This window comes from Macaca nemestrina, chromosome 5 (genome assembly GCF_043159975.1).
Source record: "Macaca nemestrina isolate mMacNem1 chromosome 5, mMacNem.hap1, whole genome shotgun sequence".
NCBI classification, from domain to species: Eukaryota; Metazoa; Chordata; class Mammalia; order Primates; family Cercopithecidae; genus Macaca; species Macaca nemestrina.
The window spans coordinates 125816234-125835712 of NC_092129.1; the positions used below are offsets into that span (position 1 = coordinate 125816234).

Sequence of the window (19479 nt, forward strand, 5' to 3'; positions counted from 1 at the left end):
ATTTTAACAAATCAATGACATACCTAATGCAGGAATTCAAAAGCCACCTCTGAAATTCTAAAAAAAAAAAAAAGTCACCAAACCTAAGGAAACTAAATTAATATCAAAATATAATACAGGTGTCTCATCTGCCTTTGTATTTAAATATAAGTCCTCCATTAGGGATTCAATTAAAAATTTTGAAAGGCAAGTACAGCACTACAATAAAACCTAAGTACCCTTTCATAGGTTTCAAAAGTTTTGGATTGCTGTATACATACATCAGTTTTGAAAGGTATAGACATAAAAGAACCCTTGTAGTACTCAGGTCAGAATATGAACTGAAGACTGCCTGCTAAATGAATTAAAAATGGCAGGAAACTAGTGCCAACATAATTCTAAATAGCCAGTGACTGGCTTAATGATTTCTATAAAATGGACTACTAGTTTCAGTCCAGCTGCTTAGCAAGATGGGGCATGGAGGAAGGAGATGTCTATATTATGTATTTTTAGTTATATATATTCTAAAGGAAGACAAATCAAGATTGAAATGGCTGTAAATTATTGGGTGCATTCTGAGCACTCCAACCCTGAGACAGCACTCTGCTGAACAAAACAAATGCATGAATGGCTTTCTCACCAAAGCTTTTACTAATGTCCATTAGGCAGCATTTCAACTTACTATCTGTTTTTACTGCCTTCATTTTTGGTTTTTTTTTCCTTGTTTTTTTTTTTTTTTTTTTTTTTTGAGACAGAGTCTCATTCTGTCGCCCAGGCTGGAGTGCAGTGGCATGATCCCGGCTCACACAACCTCTGCCTCCCGGGTTCGAGTAATTCTTCTGCCTCAGCCTCCCAAGTAGCTGGGACTACAGGCACCCGCCACCACGCCTGGCTAATTTTTTATATTTTTAGTAGAGACGGGGTTTCACCGTGTTAGCCAGGATGGTCTCAAGCTCCTGACCTTGTGATCCGCCCACTTCGGCCTCCCAAAGTGCTGGGATTACAGGCCCGGCCACTTCCCTCATTTTCAAATAACATAAATATTTTCAATTTCCAAGTTGTTCTGGCAATATCATGAGTAAAAAGATGGTTAATATGCTTTGGGATGGTTCGATGATGCTGCCAAACTATTATGGCATAACTTGGACTGGATTAGAGATTATGCAGGAGCGTAAGTAACATTACATTTGGGCCAAGTGCAGTGGCTCACACCTGTAATCCCAGTGTTTTGGGAGGCTAAGATGGGACGAAGCTTGAGCCCAGGAATTTAAGATCAGCCTGAGCAACATGGTGAGAGTCCATTTCTACAAAAATAAAAAAAAAAATTAGCCAGGCATGGTGGGCCACACCTACAGTCCCAGCTACTGGGGAGGCTGAGGTGGGAGGATCACGAGAGCCCAAGAGTTTGAGGCTGCAGTGAGCTTTGTTCCTTCTGCTGCACTCCAGCCTGGGTGACAGAGTGAGACCCTGTTTCAAAAAAAAAAAAAAAAAAAAAGAAAGAATAGAAAAGAAACATTATGCTTGAGGGGCTATAGACCTGAATCATTTTATATTTTCCATGATGGGAAAGGAAAGAAAAACATTCTTATCTTTCTGGAGTTTGTGGATGTACTTTTACTGAAGCTAATTGAATGAATAAGCAGTGATATAATGTGTTTTCATATGTGTAACCTTATCTAGAGAAGAAATTAATTTGGTTCCCTATACTGCCCTATATGACATCCTCAGATCTCTCCAATCCTGCCTCTTTCACTTAATAAGAATAAAAACATAGCTAACATTTACTGAGTATTCAGTATGTATAAGGTGCTATTTTATGCATTTAACCTGTACTAACTCATTTAATCCTCACAGACACCCTCTGGGGTAGCAACAAGTATTATCCACACTTTACAGATGAGGGAGCTGAGGTCCCCAGTGGAACCTGGAAACCACTCCTAGTTGGTAACCCATAAGCAGGAGAAGAAAGGCTCAAGCCAGAACTTAGAAACTAATCATCAAGTCAGCTTTGTAACAGGTTGTCAATTCCAATGAGATTTTTGCTTTTTTCACTTCAAGTAGTCCCTTACAGGGCCCTCCTTGCCTAAGTTTCTGCCCTGTAGTACCATTCCCACAGAGACTGGAGTCTTGGCTTGCTCATTAGTGTTTATTAGGCTATAGTCCTGGTTAAATGCTGGAGAAGGAGATCCTTTCTTTGGCCCTCCAGATCCTTTCCTTGGCTGTCTCTATGTCACTGTCTGACTCTGGAGTTCGACCTGTTTGGGCTCCCTCACTCTCTTTCCTGCTGAGTTCAGCCAATGAGTGTCCAGGCATGAGATCAGAGGGAGGGAGGACAGTGAGTCAGGAGAATTTATCCTCCTGGCTCCCACCCTGTGGGGTCACTTCAGATTTCATGTGCCCCTCTCCTTTCAGGTTGCAATAACCATGCCTTTCCTCTCCCTTTGGTCCAGGCTGGTAACATTTCCACTATGACTAGCCCTGAGGTACAGCATGATCCCTCATGGTTTCCCTACACCCAGACCACACTTTCTTAAATAGTCCCTTAGTTAAAGCCTTTCCAAATCATCCAAATTTTAGTGGACCATCTATTTCTTGCTGGAACTCTGGCTGATACAACATAGCAGGGCTCCTCATACCTCCTGACTGCCTGTGTGTCTATTTGCTGCCAGTCAGTAGATTCCTTCCGTTGCCAGTACTTCCACCTGTTATCTCCCTACATACATCTGATACTGACAATGTACCTGATCTACACTATTTGTTTACTGGATTATTACTGTTCTATTGGATATGGCTTGTATTTCTAATTTCCATGTTCTGACATGATCCATCCTACCACTGATCACGCTCTATTTCCAGTGGCAAAGGAGTTTATTTTTTTGCTATTTTCTTCTGGCATGCTTGTATCTGTATTACTGGATCAATACCCCTAGTATTGCTGGTATCACTGGCTCCACATGTTAGCTTCATCATCTGTACCAGAGTCTCTTTGTTGCTCCTGACCTGGCAAGAGAACCAAGTGCTAAATGACCCAGCCTTTGTCTTATTGGAAATTAAACAGTGTGGCTGGCTTACTTTCATCTTGATGTGTTCACGAAGAAGACTATAGCACAGAGGTAATAGTACAGAAATAAGAGGCTGGGAAAAGTGGAAGGCAATCTTCACCTGCTCCACAGTGTCACTTATCCCAATCAATTGTCAATAAAAAGCCTGTAGGCACAGGCAGAACTATCTGAAAATTTGCACAAGAACATTTTCTTCTTGGCTATTATTGTGTTACTACTTGTCCCCCCAATAATTATGTGCCTTCCCCCATATTTATAAAAAAACAGGCCTGGCATGGTAGCTCACACCTGTAATCCCAGAACTTTGGGAGGCCGAGGCAGGCGGATCACCTTAGGTCAGGAGTTCAAGACTAGCCTTGCCAACATGGTGAAACTCTATCTCTGCTAAATATACAAAAATTAGCCAGGCATGGTGGCAAGTGCCTGTAACCCCAGCTATACCGGAGGCTGAGGCAGGACAACTGCTTGAACCAAGGAGGTGGAGGTTTCAGTGAGCTGAGATCGTGCCATTGCACTCCAGCCTGGGTGACAGAGCAAGACTCAGTCTCAAAAAACAAACAAACAAACAAACAAACAAACAAACAAACAAACCACAAGTTCAGAGTTAAGCCTAGAGAGGAGTAAAATCAATTAAAAGTTCTATTTTAGGAGGACTATAAGTCATGTCAACTGTTTTCTATTTCACATTTTTTTTTATTAATGAGGAACTTTCTATTCATCTTGAAAGTTGAGAGCAAAATGAGATTATTATGCTTTGCTTTAAGTAAATGTATTCTACAACATTAATAACTTTTAGACCAATTTTTTAAATTCACAAAATGTAATATGTGATTCTGATCCAAGAATGAATGCTTATGCATCAAAATCAGGATCGATTCAACTCTCAAATATTAATCTAATAAATTATAATGTGAAAAAATGAGATCATTTCTTTTTGAAATATCTATCCCATTATACACTATGTTAATATCACATATATATATATATAAATTTTTTTGTGTGTATGACAGGATCTCGCTTTGTCACAGAGACTGGAGTTCTGTGATGCTATCAAGGCTCACTGCAGCCTTGAACTCCTAGGCTCAAGAGATCCTCTGATTTTATAATGCATTTTTCTCTCTCACTGAAAATCCTAGTTCCTAACAACATCAACATATCTATTTGCTAAATAATATTTCTAAATAGTTTTTTGACACAAGTCGTGGTGTTATAGGTATGAGTCACCATGCCTGGCCTAATATTATATATTAATGAAATAACTGGTTATCATTCACCATTATCTCCATTAACTTTGTACTTTTATACTATCAAAATTTGGGTCTAAATATAATGAATGTGCTGAGTCATATATTTTAGACAATTTACTTAACAAATCATCTTAAGTGGAGTTCCCCTCTTACCTGTTACCAATCATTTCTCTTCTTGCTCTGATATTCTTTCTTACCACCTTGAAGCAACATTAAAATTTTTAAAAAACAAAGGATCAGCTACATTACACATTTTATCAAGTTATTTCCCTATCCCTATGAAGGTCATTTAGAAAAATACATTTATGGCCACCCACCAGCTCTGGCACCAACAGCAGCGCCGCTGCCACTGCCCACCTTCTGCAACCGCCACCACAGCCACCTTCTCCTCCTCCGCTGTCCTCTCCCGTCCTCGCCTCTGTCGACTATCAGGCGAGCCTTGAACCAGGATGGCTGAGCCCCGCCAGGAGTTCGATGTGATGGAAGATCACGCTGGGACGTACGGGTTGGGGGACAGGAAAGATCAAGAGGGCTACACCATGCTCCAAGACCAAGAGGGTGACACGGACGCTGGCCTGAAAGCTGAAGAAGCAGGCATTGGAGACACCCCCAGCCTGAAAGATGAAGCTGCTGGTCACGTGACCGAAGCTCACTAGATCAGTCAAAGCAAAGACGGAACTGGAAGCGATGACAAAAAAGCCAAGGGGGCTGATAGTAAAACGAAGATCGCCACACCCAGGGGAGCGGCCCCTCCAGGCCAGAAAGGCCAGGCCAACGCCACCAGGATTCCAGCAAAAACCCCGCCCGCCCCAAAGACACCACCCAGTTCTGGTGAACCTCCAAAATCAGGGGATCGCAGCGGCTACAGCAGCCCCGGCTCCCCGGGCACTCCTGGCAGCCGCTCCCGCATCCCGTCCCTTCCAACCCCTCCAGCCCGGGAGCCCAAGAAGGTGGCGGTGGTCCGTACTCCACCCAAATCGCCGTCTTCCGCTAACAGCCGCCTGCAGATCGCCCCCGTGCCCATGCCAGACCTGAAGAACGTCAAGTCCAAGATCGACTCCACTGAGAACCTGAAGCATCAGCCGGGAGGCGGGAAGGTGCAAATAGTCTACAAATCAGTTGACCTGAGCAAGGTGACCTCCAAGTGTGGCTCATTAGGCAACATCCATCATAAACCAGGAGGTGGCCAGGTGGAAGTAAAATCTGAGAAGCTGGACTTCAAGGACAGAGTCCAGTCGAAGATCGGGTCCCTGGACAATATCACTCATGTCCCTGGCGGAGGAAATAAAAAGATTGAAACCCACAAGCTGACCTTCCGCGAGAACGCCAAAGCCAAGACAGACCACGGGGTGGAAATCGTGAACAAGTCGCCGGTGGTGTCTGGGGACACGTCTCCATGGCACCTCAGCAATGTCTCCTCCACCGGCAGCATCGACATGGTAGACTCGCCCCAGCTCGCCACGCTAGCCAACGAGGTGTCTGCCTCCCTGGCCAAGCAGGGTTTGTGATCAGGCCCCCGGGGCGGTCAATAATCGTGGAGAGAAGAGAGAGTGAGAGTGTGGGGAAAAAAAGAATGACCCAGCCCCGCCCTCTGCCCTCAGCTGCTCCTCACAGTACGGTTAATCGGTTCATCACTTAACCTGCTTTTATCGCTCGGCTTTGGCTCGGGACTTCAAAATCAGTGATGGGAATAAAAGCAAATTTCGTCTTTCCAAATTGATCGGTGGGCTAATAATAAAATATTTTTTACGAAACATTCAAAAAAAAAGAAAAATACACGTATTATATATCTATGAGGGAAAGCGCTGTCAATAAACTCATAATCAAAATGAAAAGGAATGTAAAAGGCCATCTTTTCTCAGTGTATTGGCAAATCTGGGTATGGTTAGCCATAGGGCAAGTTAGAACTAAGAAACCAGTTAAGGATGGAGAATGCAAGTGTTGATCAAAGAAGAAAGCTCAAGGAAATGGGATGAATCTCTTTAAACCAGCTGAGGCCCAGGAAGCTATATTAAAGCAAGGATGGATAGATGGGTAGAGTGAGATCAAAGTATGCAACCTAACCTGCAGGTTTAGAAGTGTCAAAGACTGAGAGGAGGCCAGGTGAGGAGGCTCACACTTGTAACCCCAATACTTGGGAGACAGAGGTGGGAGGATTGCTTGGAGCCAAGAATTACCAGCCTGAGTAACCTAATGAAACTTCATCTACCAAAAATAAAAAAAAATTAGCCAGGTGTGGTGGTGACTGCCTGTAGTCTCAGCTACTTGGGAGGCTGTGCCAGGAGGATTGCTTGAGCCTGGGAGATAGAGGCTACAGTAAGCTATGATAATGCCACTGCACTCCAGCGTGGGCAATAGAGCAAGCCCCCATCTGAAAAAAAAAAAAAAAAAAAAAAAAAAAGACAAAAGACAGACGAACAAGGGACTTAGCAGGGATGGCATTTGGGGACAGTGTTGTCAGTCCTTGATTCTATGGTAGAGAAGTTGTTAGAACAGTCAGCAGGACATAGAACCTTGGGCAAATGTACATCCTGTTCACAGAAAGAGGGAAAGACTAAACTTGTCCTTCTATGAAAAGATAGAAAGCTTAGTGAGCTACTCTTTTTTATTGGTAGGGGTACAGTTTTGCTACGTAGTTAGTTCAAGATAGTCTTCCAGTCTGAAATCCTTACAAATGTTTTAGATGGTGAAGCAGGTCACATAAGTATTTACAATCATAGGCTCCAAAACCAAATTGTCTGATCCACAACCCTAGCTCCAATACTTACTACCCATGTAATCTTTCCATGCTTCTGTTTCTCCATCTGTGAAATGGGAATAATAAAATACCCCATTATGAGTTGATATGTTAGGTATATAACAATATAAAGTAATTATTATTAATTATAATATTAGTTGTAATAATATAATCACTATTTTATTTTATAAAAATAATTATTTATATTATTAATTAATACAATCATATCACTATTATTACAAAAATATTATATTTTATTTTATAATTACTAAGTATATCATTAATATTGTAATTATATTAATTTATTAATAGTAGTATTTTACTATACCCCTAGTATATTAATTACATTATATTAATTAATAGTAATAAATTATGTTAATTACTATTAATATTTTATTATTAATTGAAGCAAACTGAACCAGATTACCCCCATACAAGCTTAGGTCAAACATGTGAGAGTAGGAGGGGAGTTTATAGCACTGAGTACAGGGGAGGGCTTCAATAAATATAGCTAATTAACCTTGATGTCTATGAGTCTATATTAGACAAACCTCAATCTTCTGTAAAAATATAAAGAAAAAATTATTATAGCTTTCTGTTTTATAAAGGACAACCAGGTGGTCTCCCATAGAGCCCTTTTTCCAAAGTAGGAGTCAGCTTGGCCCTGCTAAGCTTCTTCAGCTTTCTGGAGATTCTGGGTCAAATTTACCCAAGTGATAAGGATGGAGACATGGCAATGAAATGGTAAGGGTGTAACTATAATTTTTTAATACAAGGAGTCTTGTGAAATTGCTGGATTAGGAGGTGTGGCCTAGGCAAATTCCTCACAGGCTAAAGGAGAGGACCGCATCTCTGTGTGTACAAGGAAACATCTGACGTTCTGCTGGAGTGTCGGGTTGGCCTTCATTAATCTGGGTAGTGGTAGCCTAAGGAGAGCCGGAAGAGAGCAAGAGTAGCAAGAGTAGCGGCTCAGCAAGCTGTAACTAAGAGGGTTTCCTTTAGGGGAAGAGCTGCAGTGCAAATGAAGCAGGGAGGCAGTGCAAATGAAAAATATGCAACAGGAATGGTTTGTGTGGTTTGTGAAGTGCTGAAGAATTTTGATGCCACTTGCTAGGTGTGCGGTCTTCAGGCAATTCCTTACACCTCTAAGCCCGGGAGTTCTCATCTATAAAATAGGAATAAGAGTAGTACCTACTTGGGGCTGCTGTGAGGATTGTATGAGTGAATGCATGTAAAGCATTTAGCAGAGAGTAGATACTCAATAAGTGCTAGCTATTACTACAAATAACTAGGTGGTCCACATCAAGGTAGCCATTCAGTAATGAGGATGACCGGTACATGTTGTTCCATGTCTTTTGGGGAAGGGGGACAGATGAATAATGATCATAGCTGTCAACTCCCAGGGTGCTGTTGGTGCCCCTTAATCTAGGCACTAAGACCTAGACTTTTAACAGCTCACCAGACGGCAGACCACCAGGAAGTCTGATACATTAACTACAATCCTGCAATGTGTTCTCTAGGTAGATTCCTGCCTCATTACAAGTGACCACAGATTGAAAGTGTGCAAAGAACAGTGCCCACTAGGCCCAGAGGGGGTCTGAGGCACCCAGAAAATCATATTGATCCAAGGTCTGTTTCTGTGTGGAATGCATGAATGTTGTGTCACCAAACCCTTCAAGCCTAGAGGGTCAGAAGAGAACTTGGAGGAAAAAGAACTAGCCAGACTGAGAGATCGGGACACCTCAGGAAACTGGACTTGCCCACTGGAGTAAGACAGTTACATAATGAAATAACCAGCTTCATACTGTAACAATATGTGATCATGATGATGTGACATTGAGACCTAGTATCCTGGAAATATGGTGGTGGGGAGGGAGTTGAGGTCCACAAATATGGCAAGAGTGGTGTCGTAGTCTGTTTTGTGCTGTTGAAACAGAATACCCCAAGCTTAGTAATTCATAATGAACAGAAATTTACTGGCTCACAGTACTGGAGGCTGGAAAGTCCAGTATCAAGGTGCTGGCATCTGGTGAGTGCCTTGCTGTGTCATCACATGGTGGAAGATGAAGATGGTGGGGGGAGAGAGAGAGACAGAGAGAGAGAGGAGAGAAGAGGCTGAACTAGCTCTTTTATAACAAATCCACTCCTAAAGTAGCAGCATTAATCCATTCATGAGGGCAGAGCCCTCATGGTCTAATCACCTCTCAAACGTCCCACCTCCCAATACTGTTACAACAATAATCTAATTTCTACATGAGTTTTTGCAAAGGAAAAAATTTAAACCATCGCATTCCAGTTCTGATGGGAAGCTAGAAACGACGAGTAGATGAAACTGAACAGCTGGATGGGCGGTGTTCCCACCAGAGTGCAGAATCACCCTGGTGGGATCGAGGGCACCAGTTGCCAGGTCTGCAGACTCCACAGCAGACTGTTGAATGTGGGCTTGGGGAAGGATATAGGAAGAATGGTGGCTATATTTACCAGAATGTCTACGAGTTGTTTCTGGGAACCTAATACTAATTCCTTCTGTCCCTCTTTTAGGCCTTAAGACTGTAGCAATTTATGCAGACTCTGAACCCAAGACTAGCTTTCAGGACTAGTGCTGTTGGCTTGGAATGGGCTTATCCATTCAAACATCTAGATATAAATTGGGTAGTTAATTGGCATGAAGGCAGCTTAGGAATCAAGTTAGCCCTTCTTCCCATGACAGAAGTCTATGGAAGTGGTCTTAGATCATTAATACAGTCTTTTCTTCTCTTAGGGTTACAACTGACATCCCAGTGGGAGTTACCTTAGGGGACTCATTTGTCTCTCTCCCAATGTGTTTAAAGATGCTAGAGGACAAGGAAACTCCCAGCACATCATCTCCATTTAGTCTTTGGGTGGCAGCACTCACCTGCACTTGGGAGACTTATCTAAACTTTTATAGTTTAGAACAGAAAGTTTCCTTTGCTAACCAGATGGATAGTCCCCGAGACACTTCTTACAATCTCAGGAGTACGCAGGTGCTGCCACTGTTGATGGATCAAATGACTTATACTGCATTCAGAAGCCTCAGTACCTACATGGATTTGTATGATTCTTACGATTCTCATTGGGGAAGTTGGAGAACTCATTAAGAATCTAATGAAAGGTATGGATCATGTCCTCAAAATGAGACACAAGTCTTTACGTGTAATTTCAGGTCTCTAGAAACCTACTCATGAATTTCAGTTTGAACTTCTACAGTAGAGATAGGACTGGCAAGAACAGGCTTTAGATTTATGGCTTTCTTCTTTGAAATATAAACTCCACTATATTCCAATTTAGTGTGTTTGCTGTTTGTTGCCCTGTTTTACTCCATAAAGTATTTGTGGCTACAAAGACATTTTCAAGATGTACTTTTCTTTCTGTTCCTATATTCATAGGGTGTCTTTACATGGGATATCAATAACCTCTGGAACTATATATTATTAATACATCTTTTACTAATCATCAGTTGCTCATCACAATTTTCTGCTCTCCTTGGTACATTTAGTACCTCTGCTCTCCTAATGACATTATTTTTTTGGCTACAAGTGCATTGATGCATTAGCATACAACTCTATTAGCACAAAATATTTAATGCAAAAGTCCTAAATGACAAAGAATTATTTTAAGAAATAGGAGAACTCTAGCTATTCAATGTTGCTGTAGTTTTATTATCAACACAACTTAGAACTTAATACTTAAATAATAACTAAAATTTTATTCATCTTGTAACATTTGCTATGCAATGATAAAGTTCCCACCTCATTTTTTTATCTTTTTATTTAAGAAGTGTTGAAGTTTCAGATGTAGAATGTTTGTAACTTATATGGCAAGTTTCGTCTTGGATCTAGAAGGCAATATCTTCAACTTTCAAACTTGCTTTGTAAATTGCCCATTCTTAGAAATGGTGGAGATATTTTATACCATCTGAATAGTAATGAACAATATTGCTCAGTGATTTATAACTCTAAGAGCTTTATAATTTGATTTATGAACAGCTCTCAAATTTTCCATTGGCAGTTCATACAACTATGAGTAAATTTTCTGGCCAAATGACTCAGTATTTTGCCACATGACTAATCCCACACTCAGTGTGGAAACTATATAAATGAATTCTATTTGCTTGTGGATAATAAATGATTACTTTCCAAAAACTGTCTGCAAAGCATTATATAGTAAATGAATTCAATTATATTGATGTTTTTAAGCTCCCAAACCCAGCTGACTTTTTTGAAAAGTCTGTAATGTTCACACACACAAAAAGAATGCCCCTCTCACCCCCCTGGAATTATCGTGGCTTCTGCAGTTTTGGTAACCCGTAGAATAACAAAATCTAGGCTCTACAATAGCTAAAATGTTAAAAGAACAATCTGAAATAATTCCATTTGCAATATTTTCTCAGTATACTTTTAAGTTATTTTAAAAGTTTTTATTATGGTAAAATAAAGCCCTTTACCAGGGAATATTTGCTGAAAATAATATTTGATATTACTGCAAGTTACAATTATTTTCCTTTCAAAAATTCAAAATTTTTTTTTCAAAAATTTTTTTTATCAAGAAGAAGGATAAAAGAAAATAGTAATCTATCCATATGATGGTTTCCCTGGTTCTGGTGGCTGGAAATCACCTCCAAATTTATTTTAGATGAAGTAGGTTCTTCCAGATGATATAGCTCCTTTACCTTTTAATACAAGCACATGTAAAACACTTCACCTAGAAACAAGGAAGTTAACAGGCCAAAATTAGTATGCTTTATTTCTAATAATTTATTGCTAGAGCCATTCTTACCTAAACTTCTTATTTTCAAGGGGGTAATATTTCAATGTAATGTCCTTGTGTGATTACCAACTGGGTAATTTACTCACTTCCATATAAATTGGTAATAATCACAGACAACCTAGGCTACATTCCAAGACATTTCTTATCTTTCCCTAAAAGTCATTATTCAAGTCTGAGTATTAGTAGCCAGATTTGATGGGAAAGAAACCCTGGGCATGGAGCCATCCTAACTAGTCAGGCTCAATTTTAACTCTGCAGAGTCCAAAGCAACCTGAGACTACAAAGACCAGTCTGTGGGGGGACTCAAGGTATTTTGAACAAATTACTAAATCACACAAATCCCCAGGAGAATGTCCTCTTTTCCCCTGTCTTTACTTATTTATCTCCCTCTTCTGGCTCCGTCTCCCAAATTCCCTAGAAACTTGTTCAACTATCCCTAGCCTGACAAAATAATCACCATTTGCCTTTATTCAGGATTTAATTGCTTTTCTACTCATCCCCTTTAGAGTTAAATTTCTGCAAAGATTGTAGACAACAACCCTCTCCTCTTTTTCATCTCTCATTCCCTCTTGAACTCATTAATGTCTGGTTTTAGCCTCTCCTGCCATGCTGAATCAGTTCTCTGAAAGGTTTCCAGAGGACTCCTAGTCACCAGTCCTCAGTCCTTGCCCTTCTTAGCCTCCCATTTGTGCATCTGTTCCAGAGAGTCACTAAATTGGAACACTCCCTACTTGGCTTCGACCACTTTGCTATCCTCCAGTCCACAAATGGAAGCTGTCTCCAAAGTTCTGATTCTGAGATGCTCTTTAGCATCTATTCCTTAGTCATTTCCTCTATTTCCATTAATTTCCATTACTCCAACTACAATGTTGATGACTCCCTATCTGTTTTTGGTTCTGACCTCTCCACATTTCCATGGGCTTGCTGGATATTTTCACACTGCTGTCCTTCTGACGCTTCCAACTCAGTGGGTCTAAAACACAGTTTTTTATCTTCTCCTTCCAAATTATTCCTCTACCCTAGCTCGAAACCTGAGTTATCTTCAGTTCTTCCCTTTTTCTCAACTGGTTGCTACATAGCTTAGGGTGGAAACTTTTCTTCCTTCTGATGTTTCTTCCTGATCCATACATTAGGAACTTGTGCCACAACTTTCTGCCTCTAGGAAAGTACTGAGAAAGATGTTTCTGCCACCTTATTAAAGCACCTTACTCACTGTTATCTTTCAGGAATGAAAAGAGTTAGTGATGGAAAAACTCAAGAGGGCCTACTAGCCTTTAGTGGGCAGGAGTGATGTATAAAATTCCCTTCTCACACATGGGCCTGTCTCTTGCTCACACATGCTGAGTGCCTTATGGAAGTGTCAGGCTTCCCTTTGCCTTTGGTGTTTATCCCAGAATTTGAACAGGTTGGGTTCCTTCCTGCCCTAATGTTGGGGAGGTCTGTCATTTTTCAGCTGTGACTGGGTGGGCATGCTGAGTGAGGAAAAAGGAATAAGATGCCCCATTTTGGCCTTGAGGCTAAGCTGTCTTCTTCAATCTGACTTTATCTTGAATAGAGTTAACACAATATTTTAATTTCCTTATGGCTCCTTGTGTCTATTCCCAATTTGGTTGAAACTCTAAAGGGAAGAAAGGCTGTATAATGGACCATCTTCTACATATGTGATATCCAACTCTCTTAGCTATCTTTCCCAACTTTTTTGCTTTCTTTTGGGTGACAATGATAACTTACTCTTATAAATAAGTCAACAAATTATACATACTTTTCCATTATAAATTTTCATTTTTTTGTATGAAAGATTTGGCCATGGCTCTCCCCCTCCATCCCTACCCTCAAACTTAACAATTCTTTTTGTGTGTGTGACTTTTATACAATGTCAATTATTCTTTTTTTTAAGCAAAAACCTACCAGGAAGGCAAGGTATAATTTCTACTAAATTAACTTCCAAAAAGCACTGCTTGGCTGATTTAGTATTTATTGAATTCCACAATGCATTAGGCACCATGTAAACACACAGAAAGAAGCAATTAATAATATGTATGCTATTATTTGGAAAAAATGATAAATTAGCAACAAACAAATCAGAAAATAACAATGGAACTAAATATTAAATTATTTCAAGGATTTGGTTTGTTTATTATTAGCATCTTTAAGACAACTGATGGAAAGAACAGAAATGAATGCATCTAAAAAGAAATATCTGTAATCCTATTGCATGGCAGTTAAGCATTTGCCTGCCAAGAGAGATAAATGATGTTCTTGTGTGCACTTGAAACTTATAAATGGCTGCAGCAAGACGCAGGATGATAACAATTGTGCTAAAGGAATAGTTCAGAAAACCATAATAGCGATTTAGTTGCTTTTTGTTGTTAAAAAATATAGCGTTTGGGGCAATTTGAATACTATGCTGTGTCTGTGTCTTTGACATGTTTCTGTTCAAGTATATGTAGGCTATTTCAGCTCACTTACAAATTTTAATCAATGAGAAGCATAAAGATGACCTTCCAAAATTCTGTTAGTTATTTCCCCCAATGTCTGCACACGATTAGTTCAGTTTTGTTGTTTAAAATTACTCCACCATGCCATTGTTGAGTCAATGCGGTGGAGAATTCTTCCTTTCCTGATGTGCCACACATTGCAAGCTCTCAGGATTTTCTTCAACAACCTCTGCATAATTGTTGAATATAGTTTCCCACTGCAGTGGGCTGCGGTATCAGGAAACCTTTAGCCATATGTACATGATGTAGTGCTACCTGTCACCCCCTCTGAGTGCTAGAGACCCATGAAGCCTATCCTGGAATGCAGTGCAGCCTACATGCTGCCATTCAAAATTCCCACCTTACCCAGTGTCTCCAAGCAAGGTCCCTTCTGAGTTCAATCCAAAACAACTGAATGAATGAGATGCAACATGTCAACAATTCGAATGTTTATTTTGTTTTAGGAAACCAGCTGTAAACAAAACGTATCTGTTGTTTTCCATGTTTATGAATCTGGCACTAAGAGACTGCATTAAGCAATGCCTTTTTAGGTTTAATACTTACACACGGTAATGTGTTACTGGCCTTAAGGACATCAATGATTAAGCTTTTACGCAGAGCTGTACGGTTTTGTATAGTTGGAAAACAACATGATTTTGAGATCACTACAAGCAAATAAAACTTTTATTCCTCCCAATTATTTACCTGCTTTTCAAAATTTTATAAATTTTTATGATACAATTTCTTCAGTCTATTAGGTATTCCAAAAAAGAGGCTAATATAGTCGTTATAAGAAACTCCACAAATGCAGTCAAGTGTTACCTTTTCACTATAATTAAAGTTTTCTTATGCGAGTAAATGAAACAAACAATCCAGCCCCACACAGGGAAAGCCAGCATTGCCTTGGGGGCAGCAGAACGCGGCACAGCACCGCCCGCCAAGGCCGCAAGATGCCGCAGACTGACTGCTGCAGCAGTCGCTTCCTGGCCAGCTGGCCGTGGCTGTCCGCAGAAAGGCACACTGCAGCGCTCTTGCCATACCTTCCGCGCTGGCATTGCATCAGTGTTAAATCCCCTGGCCACCAACTGCCATATACTTTTTGCTGGTTATGAAGAAACGTGGGGAGGGGACAAAAGGGAGGCAGTGTGCCTGCAAGTGTGAGAGATCACTATTGCCTCACACTCCCTAAAAAATTTCTCCCCCAAATATTTATAAGCCAAGTCCCAACTTACTTCATCTGTCAGGTCCCTAAATCTGAAATCCCCTCGCCCTTCAAATGCACTAAATGAGTCAGGGTTTTTAGGGCAAACCCAGGGATACAAGAAGATCAAAGTGCCTAATTCTTAGCTGCCAAATAAGTACCAAGTTTGGGGTGGAAGAGTTCACCTCTGCAGACCAGAGCGTACTACCCCCGGAGCGCTCCTAGTTTAGAGAGGCTTGGAGAGGAGAGGGCCTCCCGTTCCTGGAGTATCCCAATTCCCAGGGAAGGCCCTTCCCAGCGCTCGCGCTTCAGCGTGCGAGGAACCCCCACAAGCAATAGCTCACCCGACTGCATCCTTCAAAGCCCCAACCTCGGGGCGGGGCGCAGGGAGGTGGGAGGTGAGGGGTAGCACCGCCGGGAGGCTCCTGTCAGCGCCTCACGGTTTTCCCCCTGGCTCCTTGGCGCCCCCTGACGATGGGCTCCGCAGCAATTTGGCCAAGGGAGGCTGGATAGGCGGAAGCGCCGGGTGTCCGGGACGCTAGAGGCTCCCGGTCAATGCACCTGAGGACGGCGCGGACTGGCGGGCGGCCCCGCGGGAGGGCGCTGGGCTCTCAGGCCCGGGCGCAGCCCGCGGCCGCCGCCGAAACCGCCGCAGCCATGTCCGCGCGCCCGCGCTGCCGCAGCCCGGCTGTGATGTCATCAGCCGAGCCCCCGCCGCGGCGCCCCATTCCCGCCCCCAGCAGGCTGCCGCGGCTGCAGCCCGGGCGCCGCGTCCCCGCCCCGACCCACGTGCGCCCGGCTTCTGGGATGCTGAGGTCGGCTGCGGCCGCAGGACGATGCGCGGAGCCCGGGCGGTCGCGGCGGCGGCGCTGCTCCTCCCCACTCGCCGCGTCCCCGGCGGGGCTGCGCCCGGGGGCTGCGCACGGACGGGGGCGGGGGCGCCTGGGGAGGGAGGGGAGAGGATCCCAGTCGCCGAGTCGCAGCCTAGTCGCTGTCTGCTGAGTCATGGCAAGCGCTCCCCGCAGCCCTGGATCACTCGCGTAGCGCGGCTGGCGCGGGGTGCGCAGCCATTGGGCTGGGCGCGGGGCCGCGAGCGCCGGGCATGACGCGCTGAGCCGCGCTCACCCGTGCCCGCCGTCCCGGCGTGCGCCCCGCGCGGGTGCCTGTGCCGCCGCCCTCCAGCCCCGCCGTCGAGTCGCCCCCGCGTCGCCCGCACCATGATCGCCGCGGCTTTCCTCGTCTTGCTGAGACCCTACAGCATCCAATGTGCCCTCTTCCTCTTGTTGCTTCTGCTGGGCACCATCGCCACCATCGTCTTCTTCTGCTGCTGGCACCGCAAGCTCCAGAAAGGGAGGCATCCGATGAAATCGGTCTTCTCGGGTCGTTCGAGAAGCCGAGGTAAGACACGCCGCGACGGGTTTCTGCGGCTACCAGGAACATTTAAGCCGATTTGGAGAGTGAAGCGCGGCTCCCTCAGTTCTCCTCGGCTGCCCCTAGCCCCATCATTGCCCACTCCCCAGGCTGAGTACGTTTCTTTATTTAACGCCCCTTGCCCTTTTTGCCCTCACCTCCGCCCTCCAGTCTCCCAGGTTTGAATAACCACGGCGATGCAGAGGGCAGGGAAGGGAGAAACGAACTCAAATTTTCAGTCAGTTTGCTAAAGCGTTAAGGGTAATTTGAGCGTAGTCCGGGGCTGCGGCAGCCTTGCCTTCACCAGTCCTTCGCTGGAGCGTAGGGGTAAGAAAGTAAGGCATGGAAAGTTCGGGACTCCCCAACTCCCCCAGAACTTTCATGCAAACTTCTCGCGGAGAAATCACCTAGAGACCGATGGCCCCAGGACTCCTCCTCCCTCCCCCAGGATGTCCCACCGAATTCCAGGCGTCTGAGATATGCTTTCCCGACCCTGGTCTCCCAGGTAAGTCATGAATCACTTACGTGAAGAACAAGGAGTTAAATGAAGTCTCATTTCTCTTTTCTCCCCAGATGCTGTTTTGAGATCGCACCACTTTCGTTCTGAGGTAATTTATTTAGCGCGCACGCTCAAGGTCAGAAGAAGTTCTCTTTCCTGAGTACCAATATTAATTATATGCGTGTTAAGAAACCAGTAGGACACTGAATGACGAGCATGCTGTCCCCTAGCCGAAAGTGGCATGTTTCTTTTTAAGCGATTCCATATTAGTGCCCAGCGAACGGTTTTAGCAAATTTGTGTAGTGGAGCCGTTGTACAAGAGGGGAAAAGGCAAACCCTAAAAGTGCTGCAGACCTTAAAAAACTTAGCCACAGGGTGGATGTCACTTGAGTTTACAGTTTGTACTTTGCTGGTGGAAGTGTTTTCTGGGTGCTCTCAGTTGATTCTGGTTGTTCACTGGGATAAACGAAGAGGTTAGTGCAGAACAGTTTGATCTATATGCATTTCAATTTCGATTTTCAAGTTTACATTTCTGTTCTCTCATAAAGCTCTCCATGTTTTAATGGGGACTATCTGATGATGTTTGCAAAGCGATGACGGTAGTGTGTGCTTAAATTAAATGCTCGTGCTAGTCTCTACTCCCGAAACGTGGACCATCCCTCTAGGGCAATTAACTCCTAATCACTGCACCCAGGAACCAGCTCCACTGAAGAAACGCAAGCTCTCCCTGACCTAGGATTTCTTTAGGAGTTTTCAGGCCAACCTCCACTTATCCTAAAATAATTTCCCCTCTTTCTAGGAAAGTTACACGCCGCCAGGCTTGGAAGTTGCTGCTTGGTGCAGTTTACTCATGTCGGCAAAGACTTCATAGTTAAACGCCCTCCATTTACCTGCAGTTATCTTACCTTTCATTTCATTAATTAGATATTTTATGCCACCCTAGATGTTTTATTGGGTTCTAGTTGCTTAAAAACTTTAACTGTATTATTGCAATATCATTAAAATGTTGCATAAAGAGTAATTCTACTGCATATAGCCCTGGAGGGTGAGAACTCTATTCAATTTAGGATTCTTGAGAGGATAAGTTAACCAGTCAGGTAATCAGAGGTTCCATTCCTGGCTTTACATTAACTAGCTGTGTGATATGTCTCGGTGCCTCGGTTTACCTATCTGTAAGATAGAGCCATTAGTACCTTGCAGGGTTATAGGAAGGTGGAGGAAATTACAATAAACTGTGTAAAGAAGAATCCCACTTAGCTCATAATAAGTATTCAGTATTTGGTAGCTATCATTATATTTTGTAAAATTGAATTTTAAAGTGTATAAAAATAAATGATAATGTTTGCAAATTTTCAAGTCTTTATTAAATTAATTAATTCAAGTTTATGGAAAACATAAAAAACCGGGACTATTATAAAGCAACAGTTTTCGAATGTGAGATTAATTCAACAGAACAGCCCATTCAGATGTGATGAGAAGTAAATAATTGACAGAGTGCAAACACCAAAATACAGGATTTTGATTTTAAAAGGAGATAACCAGTTCCACACACATAAATGATAGAACCAGAATAATAATCCTGTTATGGATTATTATGCTAGCCATCAGATATTTCAGCTAAAGCACAAACGAAAAATGAGATACAACTATGTCTTGTTTAGTTATCTCTCAGTTGAATGTTTTTGTTCTGAGCTTGCATTTGGTTAGGAAAGCTGGGGGTAGTTGTTTAATGCCTTAACTCACTTCATAAGATTTCTGCCGGGCGCAGTGGCTCACGCCTGTAATCCCAGCACTTTGGGAGGCCGAGGCAGGCGGATCACAAGGTCAGGAGATCGAGACCGCAGTGAAACCCCGTCTCTACTAAAAATACAAAAAATTAGCCGGGCGTGGTGGCGGGCGCCTGTAGTCCCAGCTACTCAGGAGGCTGAGGCAGGAGAATGGCGTGAACGCGGGAGGCAGAGCTTGCAGTGAGCTGAGATCAGGCCACCGCACTCCAGCCTGGGCGACAGAGCGAGACTCCATCTCAAAAAAAAAAAAAAAAAAAAAAAAAAAAAAAAAGATTTCTGGTACAGTTTGACA

At 42.9% G+C, this 19479-nt stretch overlaps 2 protein-coding genes and 1 pseudogene across 24 annotated transcripts in view; 2 read left to right on the forward strand and 1 right to left on the reverse strand.

Moving 5' to 3' along the window:
* LOC105479531 (BEN domain containing 6) overlaps nt 1-16190 on the reverse strand; it is a 75388-nt gene extending 59198 nt beyond the window's left edge. For 4 of the 7 annotated variants that reach the window (XR_003017564.2, XM_011737523.2, XM_071096006.1 and 1 more), the window contains exon 1: nt 4606-4692. The gene's annotated coding sequence lies outside the window, so the exon portion shown is untranslated. Of the gene's footprint in view, nt 1-4605; nt 4752-15835 lie in introns of those variants that run through there. The other 3 variants (XM_011737524.3, XM_024792164.2, XM_011737525.2) reach the window with 2 other exon arrangements.
* LOC105479529 (microtubule-associated protein tau-like) lies at nt 4738-5796 on the forward strand (annotated as a pseudogene).
* Nucleotides 16191-16464: 274 nt separating the features above from the next.
* The window catches only part of LOC105479539 (dystonin), a 496741-nt gene continuing 493726 nt past the window's right edge, over nt 16465-19479 (forward strand). For 6 of the 17 annotated variants that reach the window (XM_071095975.1, XM_071095968.1, XM_071095972.1 and 3 more), the window contains exons 1-2: nt 16645-16889; nt 17475-17536. In XM_071095975.1, the coding sequence (XP_070952076.1) occupies nt 16709-16889; nt 17475-17536 (243 nt within the window). In that variant the 5' untranslated portion in view covers nt 16645-16708. Of the gene's footprint in view, nt 16890-17474; nt 17537-19479 lie in introns of all 17 variants that reach the window. The other 11 variants (XM_071095967.1, XM_071095979.1, XM_071095970.1 and 8 more) reach the window with 5 other exon arrangements.